Here is an 18,834-nt window from a genome sequence, read left to right as displayed (position 1 = left end):
CACTTGCCAGGCCCTAACCTTCCTTTTTCTTACATGTGAGCCACCCCTAAGGTAGGCCCAAGGTACCCCTGTGGGCAGGGTGCATTGTGTGTAAAAAGTAGGAATGCCCTGAAGTGTGTGGCATGTCCTGATAGTGAAATACTGCCAATTTCGTTTTTCACTCATGTAGACTAACTGTCCCATGGGATAGAATGGGGGGTTTGCTCAAAACATCTTATGAGTATTACTGCCCATGGTAACAAGATAGCAAAATAAAGTTTGATACGCCTGAATGTTAGGATGCATCTTTTACTGAGGGTGATTTTTACATTCTGGGTTTTAAAATACCACTTTTAGAAAGTAGGTATTTTCTTGCGTAACCATCCACTGTGCCTCTGCTAGGTTGTTTATTGGCAGGTTGGCTTTGGAGTGACAGGGGCTGGGGATGTGCATTCTGTTTAGACAGCCACTTGGGTGGGGGGTGTTAGGTGTCTCCTGCCTTTCTAGGGTGAGTCAGGGCTAGGCTGAATAGACCTGGGCTGCATTCAGAGTTGGGGGAGGAGACTTTTTTCACACACCGAATGGGTCTCCACCTCCTGCTATGAAGCTGCACCAGAGAGGACAGAACTGGTTTTGGCTGGGAAAAGAGCTTCTCTGCCACAAAGAACAAAGAATTGTGTTTTATAAAAAGAGGGGCCCAGACCTCAGACCTTTAGATCATTACTGGGAATCAAGAGGAACCTTTGCCAAGGAGAAGAGCTGGGGAAACTGAGGAGGAATACTGCCCCTGTGCTGTTTGCTGCCTGAGGTTGATCTGCAGTGGCTTCTTTCTGCAAAGGAAAGAGAAGGACTTTTCTGTGTGCTGTGTCCCCTGCTTGAGGAAGATCTCCAAGGGCTTGAAATAGAGCTTGCCTCCTGTTATGAAGTCCCAGGCACACAATGACTTCACCCCCAGTCTCCCCTGAACTTCTATGCTGGGACTTCTGCCCTGCTGAGAAGTGCCTGCAAGTGTTCTGGCCCTCTGGATATTGTTTTGGGACTGGAAAGTGCAAGAATTGTGAAAAGCGATGCATCGCCTGTTTCCCACTGGAACAGATCTGTTTGTACCTTTTAAGAATCATATTTTTAGTACTGTATTGCGGATTTTTGTCGTTTTGGTCTTGTGTTGGTTTAGCTAAAGACTACTTATTTTTCCAAACTGGTGTGGTTTACATTTGTAGTGTTTTCACTGTTTTACTGTATGTTTTCACAAATGCATTACACACTGCCTCTGAGATAAGCCTGTCTGTGCGTGCCAAGCTACCAACTGGGTGAGCAGAGGTTATTTTAGAATGTTATCCCCCTTACCCTCACTAGGAAGAAGGGTCCCTACTTGAACAAAGGTGCAAACCCTTGCCAACTAGACACCCCCATTTCTAACAATTAAGGTTCAAACTCTTGAGCAACATGGAATTTATGCTGGCTCAGTTTGCCCCTACTTATGTTAAAGTGTGGAGGCACAACACATGGATAGTAACACCAGGTCAAGCTGATGCACAACAGATGAGTGTATCATCTTCCTTCATTTTAGTCAGAGTTTTGTGTACAACACGGAACTTGAGTCATAAATATTAAATTATTAAATACCTAAAATGACATTGTAGTTGATGACCATGCTGTGAGCTGAACTAGCATTAAACGTAGTGAATTTTAAAACTCTCCATAATTCACTAATATGAACATAGTGATGTCACACTTTTCAGGAATTCCTTAAATAAACAACAGCTGCTGTAATTCCTCTTTACACTCTAGTTATTATCCAAACATTGCATTACACTCATCTTGTTGAGATTGTAAAGATGAAACGAACAAGAAAATGAAGGAAGAAAAGCTTAAATAAATCTCAGCTAGTGGGGATTACTCACAATGTATTCCAGTCCATCGATTTGGCACACAGTGCTCCTCTAAACAAAGACCCTGCTCCATTAGGAACAGTCCAGCTCGTAAACCAGCACAGGCCCCCCACTTATTGGAACAACACAAACAACCCCCAATTGACATTGACTTGTCAGTGAGGTGCACTTTGAGTCCAGTGAACACCTGACCAACACCAGAGCATACCCATTGCACTTAGTGTCCAAAAAACAAATTGGAGGAAGAAATGCTTGAAATAATCTCAGCCATTGGTGATCACTTGTAAAGATGAAAGCATGATACTGAGTTGACGCACTTGGATTTATACTTGTGAACTAAAGTGTGTACCTAATTCTGAAATCTATCAATTACATATCACGGAGCAGAAGGAGAATGTGATTTCAGGTCTTAAATTAAGTGCTTATGCTCTCAATTAACTGTGGATCTAACTTGCAGATGTCACGCTGGAAACAAAACCTGTCCAAAGAATCATATCTGGAGTAATCAGGTTTGCAAATGTATAATGCAGGATAGCTTTGGATTTCCTTCTCTCACTGGAGACCCGGGTAAGCACACCTTTAAAGAAATGCAGTTCTTAAAATCTTGCTTGCATTTTCATATTCAAATCTCCACTATGTGAATTAATTGTAAATACATAATTTATTGCCAGGTTAATTCTCTGTTAACATGTCTATTTATGTACACATTTTGTATGGTGAAGGATTGTGTCACAATTTTTTAATTATAAGGTAACATTTTACGTATTAAACTGTGATGATAGCTCGTCATTCAAATGTTTTTTAAAACATGTCATCATTGGTAGTTGTGTCTGATGTGATGGATACAAAAGCACATACACACACACAGACATACACACTTGTCACCCAAGCACAAAGAGCACACAGAGCGATGTACAGAACATAGGAGGCAGAAATATGCACACATTGGCAGATGCATGTACACATATGGACATATATGCACAGGCATACATGTTTAGTCATATACACATAGATGCATAGACACACAAACACCCATAGATCGAGGAACACCCAAGCCAACATAGATACACATATAAGTAGACAGAAACACTAAGCATGAACACACATGCAAGCAAATTCACGCATGCACGCATATACATGTACACACACGTGACATAAGGCATGCAAACAAAGAGAAAAACATACCAGCACACACAAAACAGACAATCACTGCGAGAAATTGGGTTTTGTTGACTATGGTGTAAGCCCTGGTCAACCAACAGCCACAATCCCTTGCAGGGTTAACCACAAAAAGTCACTACATTAACCTGTGCTTAACCCTGGGTAAAAATCAGTCAGGCTTAACTTAGAGGCAATGTGTAAAGTTTTTATGCAGCACACAAACAGTATTAAAGTGAAAACACAAATGTTTAAATGTTAATAAATTATTTGACACCATAATGAAAACAACCCAATCAGTAGAACTGGGGTTATTAATTTTTAAGGTTTTTAATGGAAAAATCTAACAATGAAAAGATCAAAGCACCCACTGTGGAAATCTAGTTGCTCAAGAGTGGGTCAAAGTCAAAAGTAATTGCCGACCGCGATAGAGCGTTGTTCGGATACAAGAAGTGATTTGTGCCTGGTCAGGGATTACCTTCGAACTTAGAACAATTTATAAAGAAAAATGGCTGAAAGGGTAAAGTTCAGCAGGGCAAGGCTGCAGGGGTGCCCGAGTGGGGACCCTCATTGTCGGATTGCTGTAGGTCAAAAAAGTGATGAAGATTTCTATGTTCAAACTCAGTCACCCAAATGGAAGTTGAAAAACTCCAGATGGAAGAAGCAGAAGGCTGTAGTTGAAGACAGTTCTGCAAGGTCTGATAAGGGCAGCTGAAATGTATTTACTGCTGTGAAACGTATGTGACAGGAGAAGCCACAACATGAATCCAGACTGCGATGCACCATGGGCCGATAGGCGGGTAGGTTAGTCCTGGTCTCCTCCTAGTTCTCAGAGCACTTTCTGGCCAAATCTTGTCTAAGTCCTCAGTTTTGGAACTTGGCCATCAGGCCACATTTAACACTACAAACTAGGGTCCAGGACTTATGGGACACCTCTTGGGAGTTCAAGACTCACTTAAGCTAGGTCCAAGTGTGGGTCCAGGATGGTTAGAGCCTTTTATGTCCCTGTTGCTCTAAACAAGAGCCCAGCAAGCTAGCCATTGTAGTCACTTCTGGTAACTCTGGATGTAGGTGAAGATGCAGGGTTCAACATCAGGGATTCTAAGCAGGCTCCAGGTAGCAACGCATCCCTTTAGCTACAGCAGCAGTCTTGCAGAGTGCAGAGTAGGTCACAACAGCAGGTAATCCTCTGAGAGTCCTTCTGCAGGTCCAGTAGTGAACTGAAAAATGGGTCTTAAGGTCTTATTTTAATACCTATGTGCCCTCTTCCGGAAAGTGGAAGGAGCTTCTTGAAAGGTTATTTGAAGTTAAAGGCATTTCCTGACTCCCCTTCCCTGACTCCAAGCTAGCTGCAATGACAATGCAGGGTCATTTAGCCCTTTGTGAAAAGGCAGAGCACAGACTATTCTGGTGTAAGTGGGGTTGTGTTCAGTTCTAACACCCATCCTGCCAGCAGATGGCACATTCCAGCACACCTTATCCCTCTATTGTGTGACTGTCTGGGAGGAATCAACAAAGTCTAACTGTCAGTTACACCCAGTCACGTGACCCAGCCAGGCTACAGGCACAAAAGGGCTAAAGGCAGGAAAATTGCCATCTTGTAAACGTGGCATGTTCAAAATTGTAATGGCAAATCTGACTTTACCATTAAAGAGGGGTTATCATTACAATTTCATAGGTACCAAACATGATGTATCTATCTGCTCCCAATGAGGAACCCTGAATGTTATCCTATGGAAGGGTCAGACCTCACAGTAGTGAAAGACGAATTTGGGAGTTTTTCATTACCAGGCTATGTAAAACTTAAAAGTACATGCCCAACCCTTTGATTACACAGCACCTTTACCCTACGGACTACCTAGGGCGAGCTTGGGTGTGGCTTACATGAAAAAAGGAGAGTTTAAGGCTTGCTAAGGGAGCTTAAATGCCAAGTCGACATTGCATTAGGGCTGCAATGGCAGGCCAGGGACTTGTTTTGGAGGGCTACTTAAGTGGATGACACAATAAGGGCCACAGGCCCACTGGCCCATGTATATGGTATACCACTCTACAAGGGAATTATTAGTAAATACATATACCACTTAGGTATATACCCATCAACCCTGTTTACGTGAGTGTGCAAAAGCACTTTAATACTGGTTAACAGTGGTACAGAGTCCTAAGGCCAACAAAAACAAAATCTAGAAAAAATTGTCGGTAAGTAGGCAAAAAGTTTGGGGAAATACTCCTCTAAGTTTGACAGATCTAACTATCACACTCACATAGATGTATGCCTTCACAAGTCATACACACAAAGTGACAGGAACAAACATCAGTGGATAGGGACCTAGATAAACAAACAAAACAAAAGCAGACACACATGTAGATAAACAGAGGCGTAAATACACATTTACCACATGCACACACACAGGCACTCAATTTATTGGTATTTATAAAGCGCATCAATCATCCCGAAGGACATCACGGCGCTAGGACGGATTTTAGTTCAGTGCAGGCTGAACATTGATAGGATCAGTATCTGGGGAACAAAGTGTTTTAAATTGTTTTTCAAGAAAGCAGATAGTCGTCTGTCAAGCGAAGATCAAGGGTCAGGTTGTTCCAAAGAACTGCAGCTAATTTGGAAAAGGACCGGTCGCCCAACCTAACCTTGGATGTGCGCTTGAATGAGTCAAGGGCTTGGTGACATGATCTCAAGTTGCGTGAGGGCACATGAAAATGGAGCTTGTCTTGCAAGATTTGTGGTCCTTTTTTGTGTAAAGATTTATGCGCAAAACAAAGGAGCTTGAATTTTTTTTTACAACATATTAGTTTTGCGGCAGCCTTCTGGACCACCTGAAGTCTAGAGAAAAGATATTCTGCCATGCCAACATAAAGGGCGTTGTCGTAGTCCAGTCTGCTTAGGAGCAGGGCTTGTGTTACCGTTTGGCTGCAATTTAGTGGTATCCAAGGAAAAAGTTGTTTCAGTGTAGAAAAAGCTTTTCCACACAAAGTGCCCACTTGGTCCTGCGTAGATAGGGTGTCATCAAAGATGATGCCCAGATTTTTTGCAGCGCTCTTGGGTTCTGGGGCAGTGCCTAGTGCCTGGGGCTACCAGCTACTGTCCCAAATCGCCTGGGTGCTCCCAAAGAACAGAATTTTAGACTTGCCAGCGTTTAATTTTAGACAGTGCTGGGACATCCAGCCTGCGATTTCAGTGAGACAGGTCACTAAGTTGTTCTTGTTCTCGGTATTGGTCAGTCTGTTAATCCGGGGGATCACTAATTGAGTATCATCGGCATAGGAGCAGATATCAAAGCCCCATTTTCTACAAATGTCTGCCCAAGATAATACATATGTTATGAAAATGGTGGGGCTTAAGGTGGCTCCTTGCAGGACTTCATGCTCAATGCTCTTTGAAGTGGAAGTACAGGATCCCATTTGAATTGTTTGTGTTCGATCCTTTAGAAATGAAGTGAACCATGTCAAGGCTTTAGAACAGATCCCTTCCTTATGAAAACATAGGGATAATTGATGGGGTAAAAAGTATGAGCATTGATGAATGGCAGACATAATATTAGGTTGTACGTTCTGAGGAAATTAAAAGCAGAAAGGGTCTGTGTCTAAAGTTGTAAAGGGTCAATGATGACTGCACTAGTGGCTCATTTAGCTGATGGGAACCATTGAGGGCCCATGGTGAATCTTTAGGATCAGTGGGGCTGGCAGAGCAGATAGTGATCAATTACCTGTCTTCTACCTCTTTAATCACAGAACAGAAAATCTATATGACCCAACCTGTCCTGCTACCTACAGAAGATGTTGAGATGCATCAATGGTTAGCAGAGGAATCTCTTCCAAACAGTGATTCTTTAAGCTATCTATCAATGGTTTGAGCCTGTAATTGTGGGTGCACCCATTGAGCAGTTATCGACTTCCAAGTTGGAGTAGTAACTGATTTGCAGAGGGTAAGTTGTTCTTTTGTATCCTTTCCCCTCTGGGATTCAGGATGACAACTTAAAAAAACAGGTTTCCATGCAGAATGACAACCTAAAACAAAACTGGTTTCCATTTTGAAATACAAAGACAAGAATGGTGGCCTGCTGTCCCTTGCAGGCCATCATGCCTGTCACTGAAGTCAATCAAAGGCGGTCGCAAACTAAGACCTACCCAATGACAGTTAATTAGCTGTGTTGTTCTGCAATCCCTTCTTTTATGGATCGACTGATTGATACCTAGGTTGTTCCACAAAAAAAAATACTGGATGAAAATTTGGTGCACAATTTATGACTTCTTTTTGTGACGAGGATGTAAGTAGATCAGTACCAATATTGCCCTATTACTTACCATTAATCTTCATTACTCCTGGTCTTGCTGTCCTCGTCCCATTCATTAAAAAAATGAGATAATACCATCTCATGACAGAAAAAAAATGAAGGAATGCTGGTCCTACCTCCCCCTCTCCTCCCTGGGAGTACAAAAGAGTACCTATCCCAGCATTCCTCCTGAAATGACCAAGCTACAGATGATGGCCAGCAAGACCGGTAGGGAGGGAAGTAATGAAAGGGACGCGGACAATGGAACTAGGAGTAATGAAGATTACCGGTGAGTAATAGGTAATTACCTCCCGGTTCCTCCTGTCCTTGTCCTATTCATTAAATAATGAGAATACCAAAGCAACCACCGGCATTCAACAACAACAAACCACACGGACTAAACAGACAGCAATCCAAGTGATTTATTGAAAGGCACAGGTTAGAATTCAGGAGCACACAGCCCGCAGAACCCCCATTCCAAAAATAGCATCACCTCCCATCAAATTCTGTTTCCGATAATGCTTCACAAAAATGTTAGAGGAAGCCCAAGTAGCAGCCCAGCAGATCTCTGACAGGGACACCCTATGAATCTCTGCCTAGGAAGCCGCCACCCCATGGTTAGAACACCCTTATACACCCTCCAGAGGAGGGGCACCCAAAAAAGAGTAAGCCAGCATAATGACCTGCTTCAGCCAGCTATCAATGGAAGAAAACCTTTCCCCTATGAGAGGCCACCCCAAAGGAGACAAACAGAGAATCTGACTTACAAAAAGAAGTAGTACGATTAAGATAGATAATTAAAGCCTGCACTCATCCAGCAAAGACCAAGGAAGATCATCCGCAGACCCCTGAGCAGTGGTAAAAGCTGACAACACCAAAACTGACAAAAAACCTTGGGAACAAAGGCTGAATCCAAACGAAGGACAACCCCATCAACTGAAAAAGACAAAAACGTCTCCCAAACTATCAGAGCCCCAACTCCCCAAAGCGCTTAACCGAAGTAATGGCCACCAGGTAGACCACCTTCAATATCAGAAACTTGACATCCACCACAGATAAAGGCTCAAATGGAGAAGCCACAAGAGTCCGCTGGAAATTCCCCATATGACCCCCCATAGAATATCAAAGTTGAAGGCCTAAGCGATTGCTGCAGAAACAGGGCTAAATATTCAGGGAAACCCTAACGTCGCCACCCCTGTCTCTCAACTTCCACATCGACAGCCTCGGGTGAGACAACTTCAGAGACAACCACAGAGGGGATGGAAAGCAATGGAGAAACCAGGGACCCCTCACAGACAACAACCTCAGAGTGTGGAACCAAGAACAGCGAGGCCAGAACAGAACCACCACCACTACCACCCAGGACTCCCGGCAAAGGCGAGCCGAAAAACCAGGGGATCAGAGCCAGAGGAGGAAAGGCATACAGGAGGCAGGAAAGTCAAGGAATGGAAAGAGCATCCACTCCCCAAGCCCCTTTCTGCAAAACCCGGGAGCAGAACAGGGGTAGCTGGGCATTGTGCTGGGAAGCAAAGAGGTTGAGATAAGAAAAACGAAGTATCCTGCACACGAGTCGAAACATCACTGGAGTCAGATACAACTCCTGGTAGGCAGGGAAAAACCTGCTGAGGGCATCTGCCACACCATTGTACACCCCCTAAATGAGAACATCCAAGAGAGACAACAGATGCCCCCGTGCGCGCCCAACAAAACAAAGGAGTCATGACTGCATTCAAAAACTTGGACCTGGAACCCCCTTGATGGTTTAAGTAAGCCACCAACACCATGCTGTCCAAACGGACCATCACATTGCGGCCCAACTACCGTTTGCGGAACCCAATCACAGCTCGGGACACCGCAGTTAACTCCCTCCAATTCGAGGAATGCTGCCTTTCCAGAAGGGACCAACGACTCTGAAGAGACCCGGAATCCAAAGATGCCCCCCACCCAAAGGCACTGGCATCCATCGTTAGAACCGCCGGAGAAGAGGACTGCAATGTCAGGCCCTGAGAAAGATGCTTCGACAACGTCCACCAGTGCAGAGCAGGGAGGAGGGACGGAGACCTCGAAACACGAAGAGCCAGATTGCGGGACAAAGGATTCCAATGAGCCAACAGATATAACCATAGAAGCCTGAGATGATAACGAGCCCAAGCCTCTGTAAATACAGTCGCCACCATGAGACCCAGAAGCTGTAACTACAGACGGACTAGAAAGGAGCCCCCGCCAAGAATCTCCAAGTTAGGGAACACAAGGTTACTGCCCGAGAAACAGGTAGGAACACCCTGATCAGATTGGTGCGAAAGCGAGCCCTTATGAAAACCCAGTCCTGCGAGGGTTCTAATGGACACTTGGGAAGATTCCAAAGAAAACTATGATCTCGCAACACTGAACAAACCACTTCCTGATTGTTACAAATGGGGTTTCTGGTTGGCTAGGGCATATGCCTCAGCCAAGCAGAACCCACCACTCTAGTCAGTGCAAGGGAGTTACTTGCTGAAGATGACCCCTGCTCACCCCCTTGGCAGCAGTCAGGCTTATCTCAGAGACAATGTGTAGAGGGTTTACGCAGCACACTCACAAAGCAGCGACACACTAGGCACACCACTAAAGAAACTCCATACAAGGTTATATAAAAATAGCCTTTGTATTATCCATAAAAACACATTAGAACTTATTCACATAATTTACACTTTGCCACCAGGCACTCACCATGACTTCACAGAGATTACACCAATCACTTTGGCCCATCATGCCACTGTCATAAATATTACAGTTAGGGTCCAGTAGCTACTGATATGATTCCCCCTTTAGCACAAAGCATTCAGTGAATACATCATCAGCAGTGCACCATAGGAAAACACTTGCGGAGTGCACACATTATAAACGCATCAGAAATTAGGCATACACAAAAAAACTGGTACTTAGCATAGCACATGCCCCTCTTAGACATATGCCGGTCAACTTTACTGAACGTATAGGGTGCAGCCCAGACCATGTAACCCCAACTGCATGAGACCATTGGGGCCTATGGGGCAGGAGTTCACTTTGCCCTGGTAATAAACCAACACTCAGGGCCTTGCACCCCCAACCCCATATCCACCAGCCTCTGCTGATAGGGCACCTTACTCCTGTGCCTCTATTTAGGAAATGCAGAACTCTTGGGGAAATCCTGTCTCCTTTGGGACCTAGGGGCCTCCGTTGACGGCTCGCCTGAGCTTCTCAAAACAATGCCCCCGATATGGTAACATCATTAGGGGAGGGAACCGCTCTGCCCCCATTGGGTGGGGACCTCCCTGTACCCAAGGGACTGGCTCCACGAGTGTGCAGCCCTGGGGCTTACCACAGCAAAGCACGGCCCCACTCACTGCTTCCTGGGGCTGAGCTGGTTAGGATGTGGCCGCCCGCCACAGTCACTTGACAAAGAACCCAGTGCTCCTGGTGAGAGGTGGCCAATGGTGGTGTTCCGGTCTGGCCCTCCTAGATTGGGTAGAAGAGGTGCGCTGTCTCTGTTGCTATCAGGAGTGCATTCCTGCCTTGCCCCGCCCAGCATTAGGCTGAGGCAACACGCTTGGTTCTCCTCTTTCCCACAGGAGCCCCTTCCACAGTCAGGCGTCCTCTGCATGACTTCCAGTGGTTTTTCGTGCCACAGAATACGGAGCGAAGTCTCCGCAACTTTCTGCTTGGGCCCGACTCCTCTTGGGCGCAACTGCACTCCTCTGTACCTGCCGCACTTTTAGAGAGTGAGCCCACATCTTCAGCAAATTCAGCCCCTATCAGGCACTGCTGTCGGATAGGTACAGCGCTCACCACGCGCTGATTTAAATCCCTCCGGGCAGGCCACAAAGCCCTGGGAGATCACTGGGGCCGCGAGTAGGAAGCAGGCCCAGGCCAGCACATTTGGCAAAATCCATATGGTGGTTCCCTGGTAGTCTAGAAGTCCTATGGGGCAACATACAGGACCAGCAGCATCTGGTCCCAAGTCCAAGCAAGCTCACCTCACTTGGGGTCACAGCCCCAGTACTTATGGTGCATATGTATTAGATCTCCTATGGTTCAGGGCTCTGAAACCAGTCCTAACCAGTTCTGCAAAAGCACAACAACCTCGATTGTCAGTGTCAACCTTGGCCCAAGACACACTACAGGGGGCGGAGCCATCATTTTGGAAGGCATGCACAGTCCTATACAGGTGCTACTCATCACAACACTCTAAATGCAGATTAGGCTTATTCAGCATTGCGCTGACTCATCCAGACTCTCGGAAGCCATTGCACATCCCCAGCCCCTATCACTCCAAAGTCAGACAGTCAATACACATCCTAGCAGAGGACCAAAGACACATGGCACACAGAAATGCCTACTTCTAAAAGTGGCATTTCTAAAATATTAATAATAAATCTGCTAACACCAATACCCAGCATTTATTACGACAATTCCAAACATACCAAACTTGATCACGCAGCCCAACTAATGTCAGGAATTACCACTGAAGCACATATCAGGGAATCCCCAATGAGTCCCCATGATAGGGCAGCCCACAGCAGTGAGAAACCAAATACTCTGCTTGTCACTACTAGGACATGCCACACTGTTAAGGCACATATGCTACCTTCTACCTACACCACACCCTGCCATAGTGCTAGCTAGGGCCTACCTTACAGGTGACTGATATGTAGTAAAAGGGGCGTCACAGACGTGGCAACAACTTTATGTGCCATGTCACAGCAGCAACAGAGGCCTGAGACAGGTTTAAAAGGCTATTTTGGTGGGTGGCGCAAGCAGCGCTGTAAGCCCACCTGTAGCATTTAATTTACTCGCCCTGGGTATATGAGATACCACTGTACAAGGGACTGATAGCTAGATTAAATATGCCAAACAGGTGTAGACCATTCTTACCAAGAGAGCACATGCACTTTAGCACTGAACAGAAGTGATAAAGTGCCCAGAGTCATAAAACCCCCAACAACAGGTCAGAAAAAATACAGGAGAAAGTCAAAAAGTTGTGGGATGACCCTCCAAAAGGGCAAAATACAACACTGATCCACCAACACCTACTCCTGAGAGGGAGCATGGATAAACCAATTGTCCTGGTAAGGGTAAATGAGGATCCCAGAAAATGTAAGCAAGCCTCTGGCGGTGCCACCACCTTGGTAAACACCCACGGAGCAGACCTCAGGCCAAAGGGTAGGACCTCGAACTGGAAATGATGCTCCCGAAGGCAAAACCTCAAGTACTGACGAAAGCTCGGGCGAACTGGAACATTGTAGTAAGCATCCTGGAGATCGAGGTTGCACAAGAAGTGGCCCAGGAGCACCAACAGAATCACCCGTTTCAGAGTTTCCATGCAGAAGGATAGATGAAGCACAAACTTGTTAAGGGCCTTCAAATCAAGGACCAAACAGAACCCCCGTTACTTGGGAACAAAAATATCAGAGAGTAAAACCCCTTTCCCACCTTCATAGGAAGAACTTCCTGAATCGCCCCCTTCTTCAAGAGGGACTCAACCCCCAGAGTTAACTCATACCGCCTGACCAGACTGGATGGCCAGGGGGTCGGACGAATCCATGAATTCTAAGGAGGTTCAGAAAACTCGATGCGGTACCCTCTGACAATCAATGTCCAGAACCCACACATCGGAACAGGACTGCAGCCAAGCAGGGAGAAAGAACTGCAGCCGTTCTCCTACCAACAATTCTGGAGCCCCTGCCATATAGTCAGGAATGAGGTTTAGGTGAGGGGGGTTTGGCTTTGGATCCCAACCCCTACCTGAAGAAAACCTATCATGACCCCTGGAAAACTGCAGATGAGAAGGAGGGCGAAAGAAAGACTTAGGTTTGGAAGAATGAGTCACAGCAGAGGGCTACTTAAAGGAAGAAGAGTGCTATTTCTCCTTAAAGAGTTTATGCAATTTGCCCTCCAACTCCTCCTCAAACATCATGGTCCCCTGAAAAGGCAAGCTAAGGTACAAGCCTTCTGAGTCCTTCAACACCAGATTCTGTTGGGCCGCTACCGCTGCTCCTCTGGAAAGGGCTGACGCCCTCACCACATCCAAAGACACATCAGAGAGGAACTCCACCTGCTGCTTCATGTGCTCCAAAAACTCTGAACAGTCAGATGTATCATCCATGGACAGATACATAGCCCTGATATCAGAGATCAGAGACTGAGCAACGTAAGTACCATAAATGCCAGCCCTCAGAGCCAGATGAGACCCAGAGTACACCATCTGAAGGGAAGCATCCACCTTTTTGTCAACAGGATCTTTAATAACCGTAACCTCAGCCAAGGAAGTCCAACCCACAAGACTAGCCACAAAGGAATCAATCGGGATAGAGTCAGCCAATTCCTAGGATGTATCCTGAAGCGGGTAAAGCTTAGCCATGAACCTGGTAAGCATGATACGATCAGGATCCTTCCACTCGTCCTTCAGCACTTCATGGATGTAGGGCTGGACAGGTACATCAACCATGGCTGAACTTTGAAACTGCCTCAGCAACGAGCCACCAGAGGTACTTAGCGCTTCATCATCTGGAAAACCCATGTTGGATTTGACAAGCTTAAGCAAATCAGGCAAAAGATCACGGTCAACCTATTTACCTTTATGCTCCACACCCCCCATCCAATCCTCCTCAGAACCAGAGGAAGAAAAAGAGGATTGTACAGGAAGAGAGCCCTTAGAACACCCCTTCATCTCATGCAGAGTTTCTTTAATCAACCACTTTATCTGAGAATCCTTCCCCTCCCTGTGGCATTTAGACTGTGCCGGAGAAGGGGAAGAAGAGGCAGAGGATGAGAAAGAGGAGCAATCCACATGCCTTCTTTTCCTGGAATGCTGCCCCATGACAGAGAACCAGACGTCACCAGGCACCCCTTCACACAAGGAACCCGGGGAGGATCTTCCACAGACGCATCAACCATTCTCAACCCTGCGAACAGCATCTTCAGGCAGGGAAAGAAACAGGCCAACCACAAAGGACAGGAATCCAAGATCACCACAGCAATGAAAAATCAGCCAACAGCACCCAGTTCCACAGCAGCCTCTCAATAAGTAAACAATGAGGCCCGGCTTTGTTGGACTTCTGACAACAGACCCTTGATCAGGGTAAAACAGAGAGGAACGGCCGCAGGCTGCTCGCAAAGGCTCAAAGAATGAGCAGGGCACAAACCCGACAGCAGGTGGGGGCACATAACCAGCCAGGCCACCAGATCGGAAAAGAAAATGGCAGTAGAGGGCAAAATGCAAGAAAGAAACAACCTCTAAGAGGCACTCACCCCAGCCGGCTCCTAAGTATTGCCACACTGGAGACCGACAATACAGTGTCTGAATTCTGCATACTCCCGGAATTCAGGCCAAGCGATTTAGAAGTGAAGCCGCACTCTGAACCATCACGATGCGGTGGAGCCCCGCCGTGCCTCGTGACATGCCCGGCAACCTGGGAGATGCAGACCAAATCTCCCCTGTGCACTACGACAGCGCAAGCAGAAAGAAACCCTCAACTCCTCCCAAGCCCAGCAGGGAAGGATATGAAGCGGTACAACGATGCCACTGCCCGGGAGTGGAAAAAAACACGTGAGTATAGACCTAGGAGCCCCCAGCTCCTGTCCTCGTCCTATTCTGTTGGAAGACAGAAAAAAAGATCAGAAGGCCTGCTGGGATAGGTCGTGAGTCCCGTGCTCTCCATGCCACTGGAATCAAGCTTTCCTGTTAAAAGAAGGGTGAACCCCCGAAACCGGTCCTAGAATGCTTGTTTCCAGTCCAGGGAGGACCTGGCTTGGCAGTTCGGGCTGGACTGTTCCCATTGGGCGTAGGTTAAAGACTGATTTGTATATGTTTGGGTCCAGCATATGGGTGAGCAATACAACGATGGATTTGGGACAAGATCTCTGTACTTGGGTAAATGTATGACACTGTTCTGCATTCTGTCCATCAATAGTTCTTTTTACATTTCTTAATTTAACTGAGGCTGATAACAGCAGATACTGGCCCCATTAGAATTTTGAGATCTATGAATGTATTCTTTTTCTCACTCCTAATGTAACCATGCATCATCAATATCCCTTATTTCCTTTCCTTCACCTATGAAGGTTTTTATTGACCATTTGTACGAAGTTTTGTTGTTTACTTGCTGTCCTTGAAAAAACTTATTTTTGAAACTTAAAAAAAAATAAATTATGAGATCTGCAGAAACACCACAGACCCCTAAAATTTCACCTATAGACTTTAATGGCTAAAATGAGCTGATATCTCCGGGTGAAAGTCTGGCCTAAAATAAGGAATTGCTAGAGGGATCGAACCCAAAATTACTGATTCTATCAGTAATTCTTTATTTCTTAGTAGATCTTCGGGGTCCAACTTACAATGGTACAGATATTTCCCATCATGGAGCAACCATACTCCCGGTATTGGGAACTTCAGAGTAGGTAATTCATAATGAGGGTCTAGGTGTAATGCATCCTGTAACACTTAAAATCCATGTTATGGCAAATCTAAAACCAACCTTTATGGTCTTTATCCACACTCTCCGTACAGCCATGTTGCTTCACATTTCCAATTTTAAATGTGAATGTCTTTGCACCATTGCTTCTCCTGCTGTGCTGCTATGTTTCCTGTCTGTAACATCACCAATCACCTATCTTTTTGAAAAGAATGTAAAACCTTTACCCATTAGGCTTCTCCCTTTCAGCCGAACAAAGTCTAACACCAGATCACTTTTGGACCACACTGTCCTTAAGAAGTGTAAAAAATCAATCAATTCAGTTGGCCCTCTAATGAAACCAAGGGTGTCCAACGTAGGTCATGGAGGACTGCAAACACTTCACACTCACAGGCTATCCATGTAAGCTAAAATGAAATATAACTAAATAAATGAAACACATTTACATATAGCAAGGATCCCACCCTTTGGACTTACTTTGGACATTCTTGAACTGAGATCTGCACAGGAAAGGGACAGATATGTTATGTTATGTTATGTTATATTGTGTCTTAGATATAGCGCTAAGCTACTCCGGGGAATGTCCCGGCGCTTCAAACCCGACTACAGAGCGAGAGCAAGCTAGGGATGCCACACACCCATTGGACAAAAAGCCAGGACTTAAGATCCTTTCTAAAGGCCAACAGATTGCTAATCTTTCTCAGAGAGATCAGCAGTGAATTCCACAACTGAGGCGCCAGGCATCCAAAGGAACGGCCTCCAATGCGGGCACGCCTAACCCTGGGAACAGTGGCCAAGGCCAGCGACGATGACCTGAGGGATCGCGGGGGATGGTAGAAGGCCAACCGTTTTCTAATGTACTTTGCGCCTGAGTCATGGAGAGCTTTGAAGGCCAAGGTAAGCGTCTTAAAAATAATATGCTTACGGATGGGGAGCCAGTGGAGAGTTCTCAAAAGGGTGCTTGCACTGGTTGTCCGATGGAGGCCAAAAATGGCATGCGCAGCCGAGTTTTGGACTACTTGTAGACGAGAAAGAAGATACTCTGGGAGTCCAAGATAGAGGACATTGGCATAATCCAAACGAGAGCCAATTAATGCCTGTACCGTAATTTTCCTATGATCCTGGGAGAGCAGAGGAAGAAATTTCCTTAACATTTTAAGGAGGCCGAAACATTTACCAGCTAAGCCAATAATCTGGGGCTTCAAGGTAAGACTGTTGTCAATCTTCACTCCAAGGTTCTTGTCCGTATCCAAAGCGGCAGAGGGAGGAAACATGTCCGCAGGCCACCAAGACTGCCACCTGGGGTCGGAGGGACAGCCAAAAAAGAGCACCTCAGACTTGCCCGAATTGCACTTAAGGATGTTCTGCTGAAACCACTTAAACACCGCCCCCAAGCAGCCTCTGATGCTCTCTGCATTGAAGTCTGAGCCCTTCTTGCAAGAAAAAAGAAGCTGGGTGTCATCAGCATATGAAACGATCTGGGCACCGTAAGACTCCGCCAGTGCCGCCAAAGGGCCCATGTAGATGTTAAAGAGAGTAGGGCTCAGAATTGAGCCCTGAGGAACTCCCACCTCCAATGGCGGCACTACGGCAGAAAAAGGGGGTGCCCAGATAGTTTGACGACGATCTGCCAGAAAGGAATCAAACCATCTGAACACCGTCCCCTGCAGACCGATCTCAATAAGTCTGGACAAAAGACCTCGATGGGGACGGTGTCGAAGGCCGCTGATAGATCGAGGATTACCAACATGGCCTTGCCCCCAGAGTCCAGAGCCTCCTTGATCGCTTCTGTGATTTCTAGCAACGCTGTCTCTGTGCTCATATTTGCACGGAAGCCCAACTGAGAGCCGTGTAAGATGTCATTGGTCTCAGGGAAGTTGGAGAGGGTAGAGTGGACATGCTTTTCAACAACCTTGGCGAATGCCAGGAGGAGGGAGATGGGCCTATAATTGGTGTGTAGTAAAGGATCCAAATTAGTTTTTTTTAGAAGCGGCAGAATAAGGGCCTGCTTCCAGGCCAACGGGACCACACCGGAACTGAGTGAGAGATTGAGCACTGGATTGATAAGGGGATTAATGACCAGAGCTGTGCTGGCAAAAAATTTGGCCGGACAGGGATCAAGAGGGGAACCAGATTTTAATTTGATGAGGGAATCAAGGGAAGCTGAAAAAGAGAGAAGCGGAAACTCTGTGAGGATCGGACCCTCCGTAGTCAAGAGTGGGGAAGGGGAGGTAGTGGAGCAAGAAGCCGCTTCGGCACCGGCAGGCGTGAAGGAGCCTTGCATGGCTTTGATTTTATTAGTAAAGAAGTCGGCAAGTTGGAGAACCCACAGTTCGGAGTGGTGGTGAGTGGGCATGTTAAGAGTAGGCAAAGTGAATTCCTTAACCACTAGGAAAAGTTCTTTACTAGTATTGATGGCTTCCTCAATTCTTCTGGCAAAATAGGCCTTCTTTTCCCTCAGAATATCACTGTGATACGCCTTGATAGATTCCCTGTACGCCGTCTTAAAGGTGGAATCATAGCGGCGACGCCAGGCCCTTTCGGCTTTCTTACACTGTCGCCGTTTTTCAACCAGAGCCGAAGTAAACCAAGGGGCAGAGGGCCTGCGGGCCATTTTGCGCATGGTCGTCACAGGGGCTAGTTCATCCAGTCTTTCCGCAAACCACGGTTGCAGGAGCCCCAGATCAGACTCTAGACTCCCGGAAAGCTGGCACGAATGAGATTGAAGAGCCTGGGCCAACATGTCAGAGGAGACATGATGATAGGCTCGTGAGGACTGAAAAGGACAACTAGCCATACTGGAAGAAACTTTGATAACATGGGCAATTTGGAAATTCACCAAATAGTGGTCCGACCAAATAACGGGGGCGGGGATGGAAACGCCGATAGGGATCGTAGAAAAAACTTGGTTGAGCGTATGACCCTTGCTGTGAGTGGGAGCAGAAAGGTAGGGAATAAGACCTAGGGGCGATGTAGTGTCTATGTGATGCTATATTCGAAGAGAAAGCTTGGACTCTCATTGAAACATGTTTGTAATTGTATAGTTAAATAGTAGAGATGTCCCTTGATTGTTGCCTCATGAGA

At 46.2% G+C, this 18,834-nt stretch overlaps 1 protein-coding gene across 1 annotated transcript in view; it reads left to right on the top strand.

The window, feature by feature from the left end:
- The window catches only part of VEGFC (vascular endothelial growth factor C), a 467,419-nt gene that overhangs the window by 426,208 nt on the left and 22,377 nt on the right, over nucleotides 1–18,834 (top strand). Inside the window, exon 5 of the mRNA XM_086962460.1 lies at nucleotides 2,329–2,438. Within this exon, the coding sequence (XP_086818586.1) occupies nucleotides 2,329–2,438 (110 nt within the window). The remainder of the gene's footprint in view (nucleotides 1–2,328; nucleotides 2,439–18,834) is intronic.

The sequence above is a fragment of the Lissotriton vulgaris genome, chromosome 3_1, assembly GCF_964263255.1.
Source record: "Lissotriton vulgaris chromosome 3_1, aLisVul1.2, whole genome shotgun sequence".
NCBI classification, from domain to species: Eukaryota; Metazoa; Chordata; class Amphibia; order Caudata; family Salamandridae; genus Lissotriton; species Lissotriton vulgaris.
This window is presented reverse-complemented; position numbering and strand designations above follow the sequence as displayed.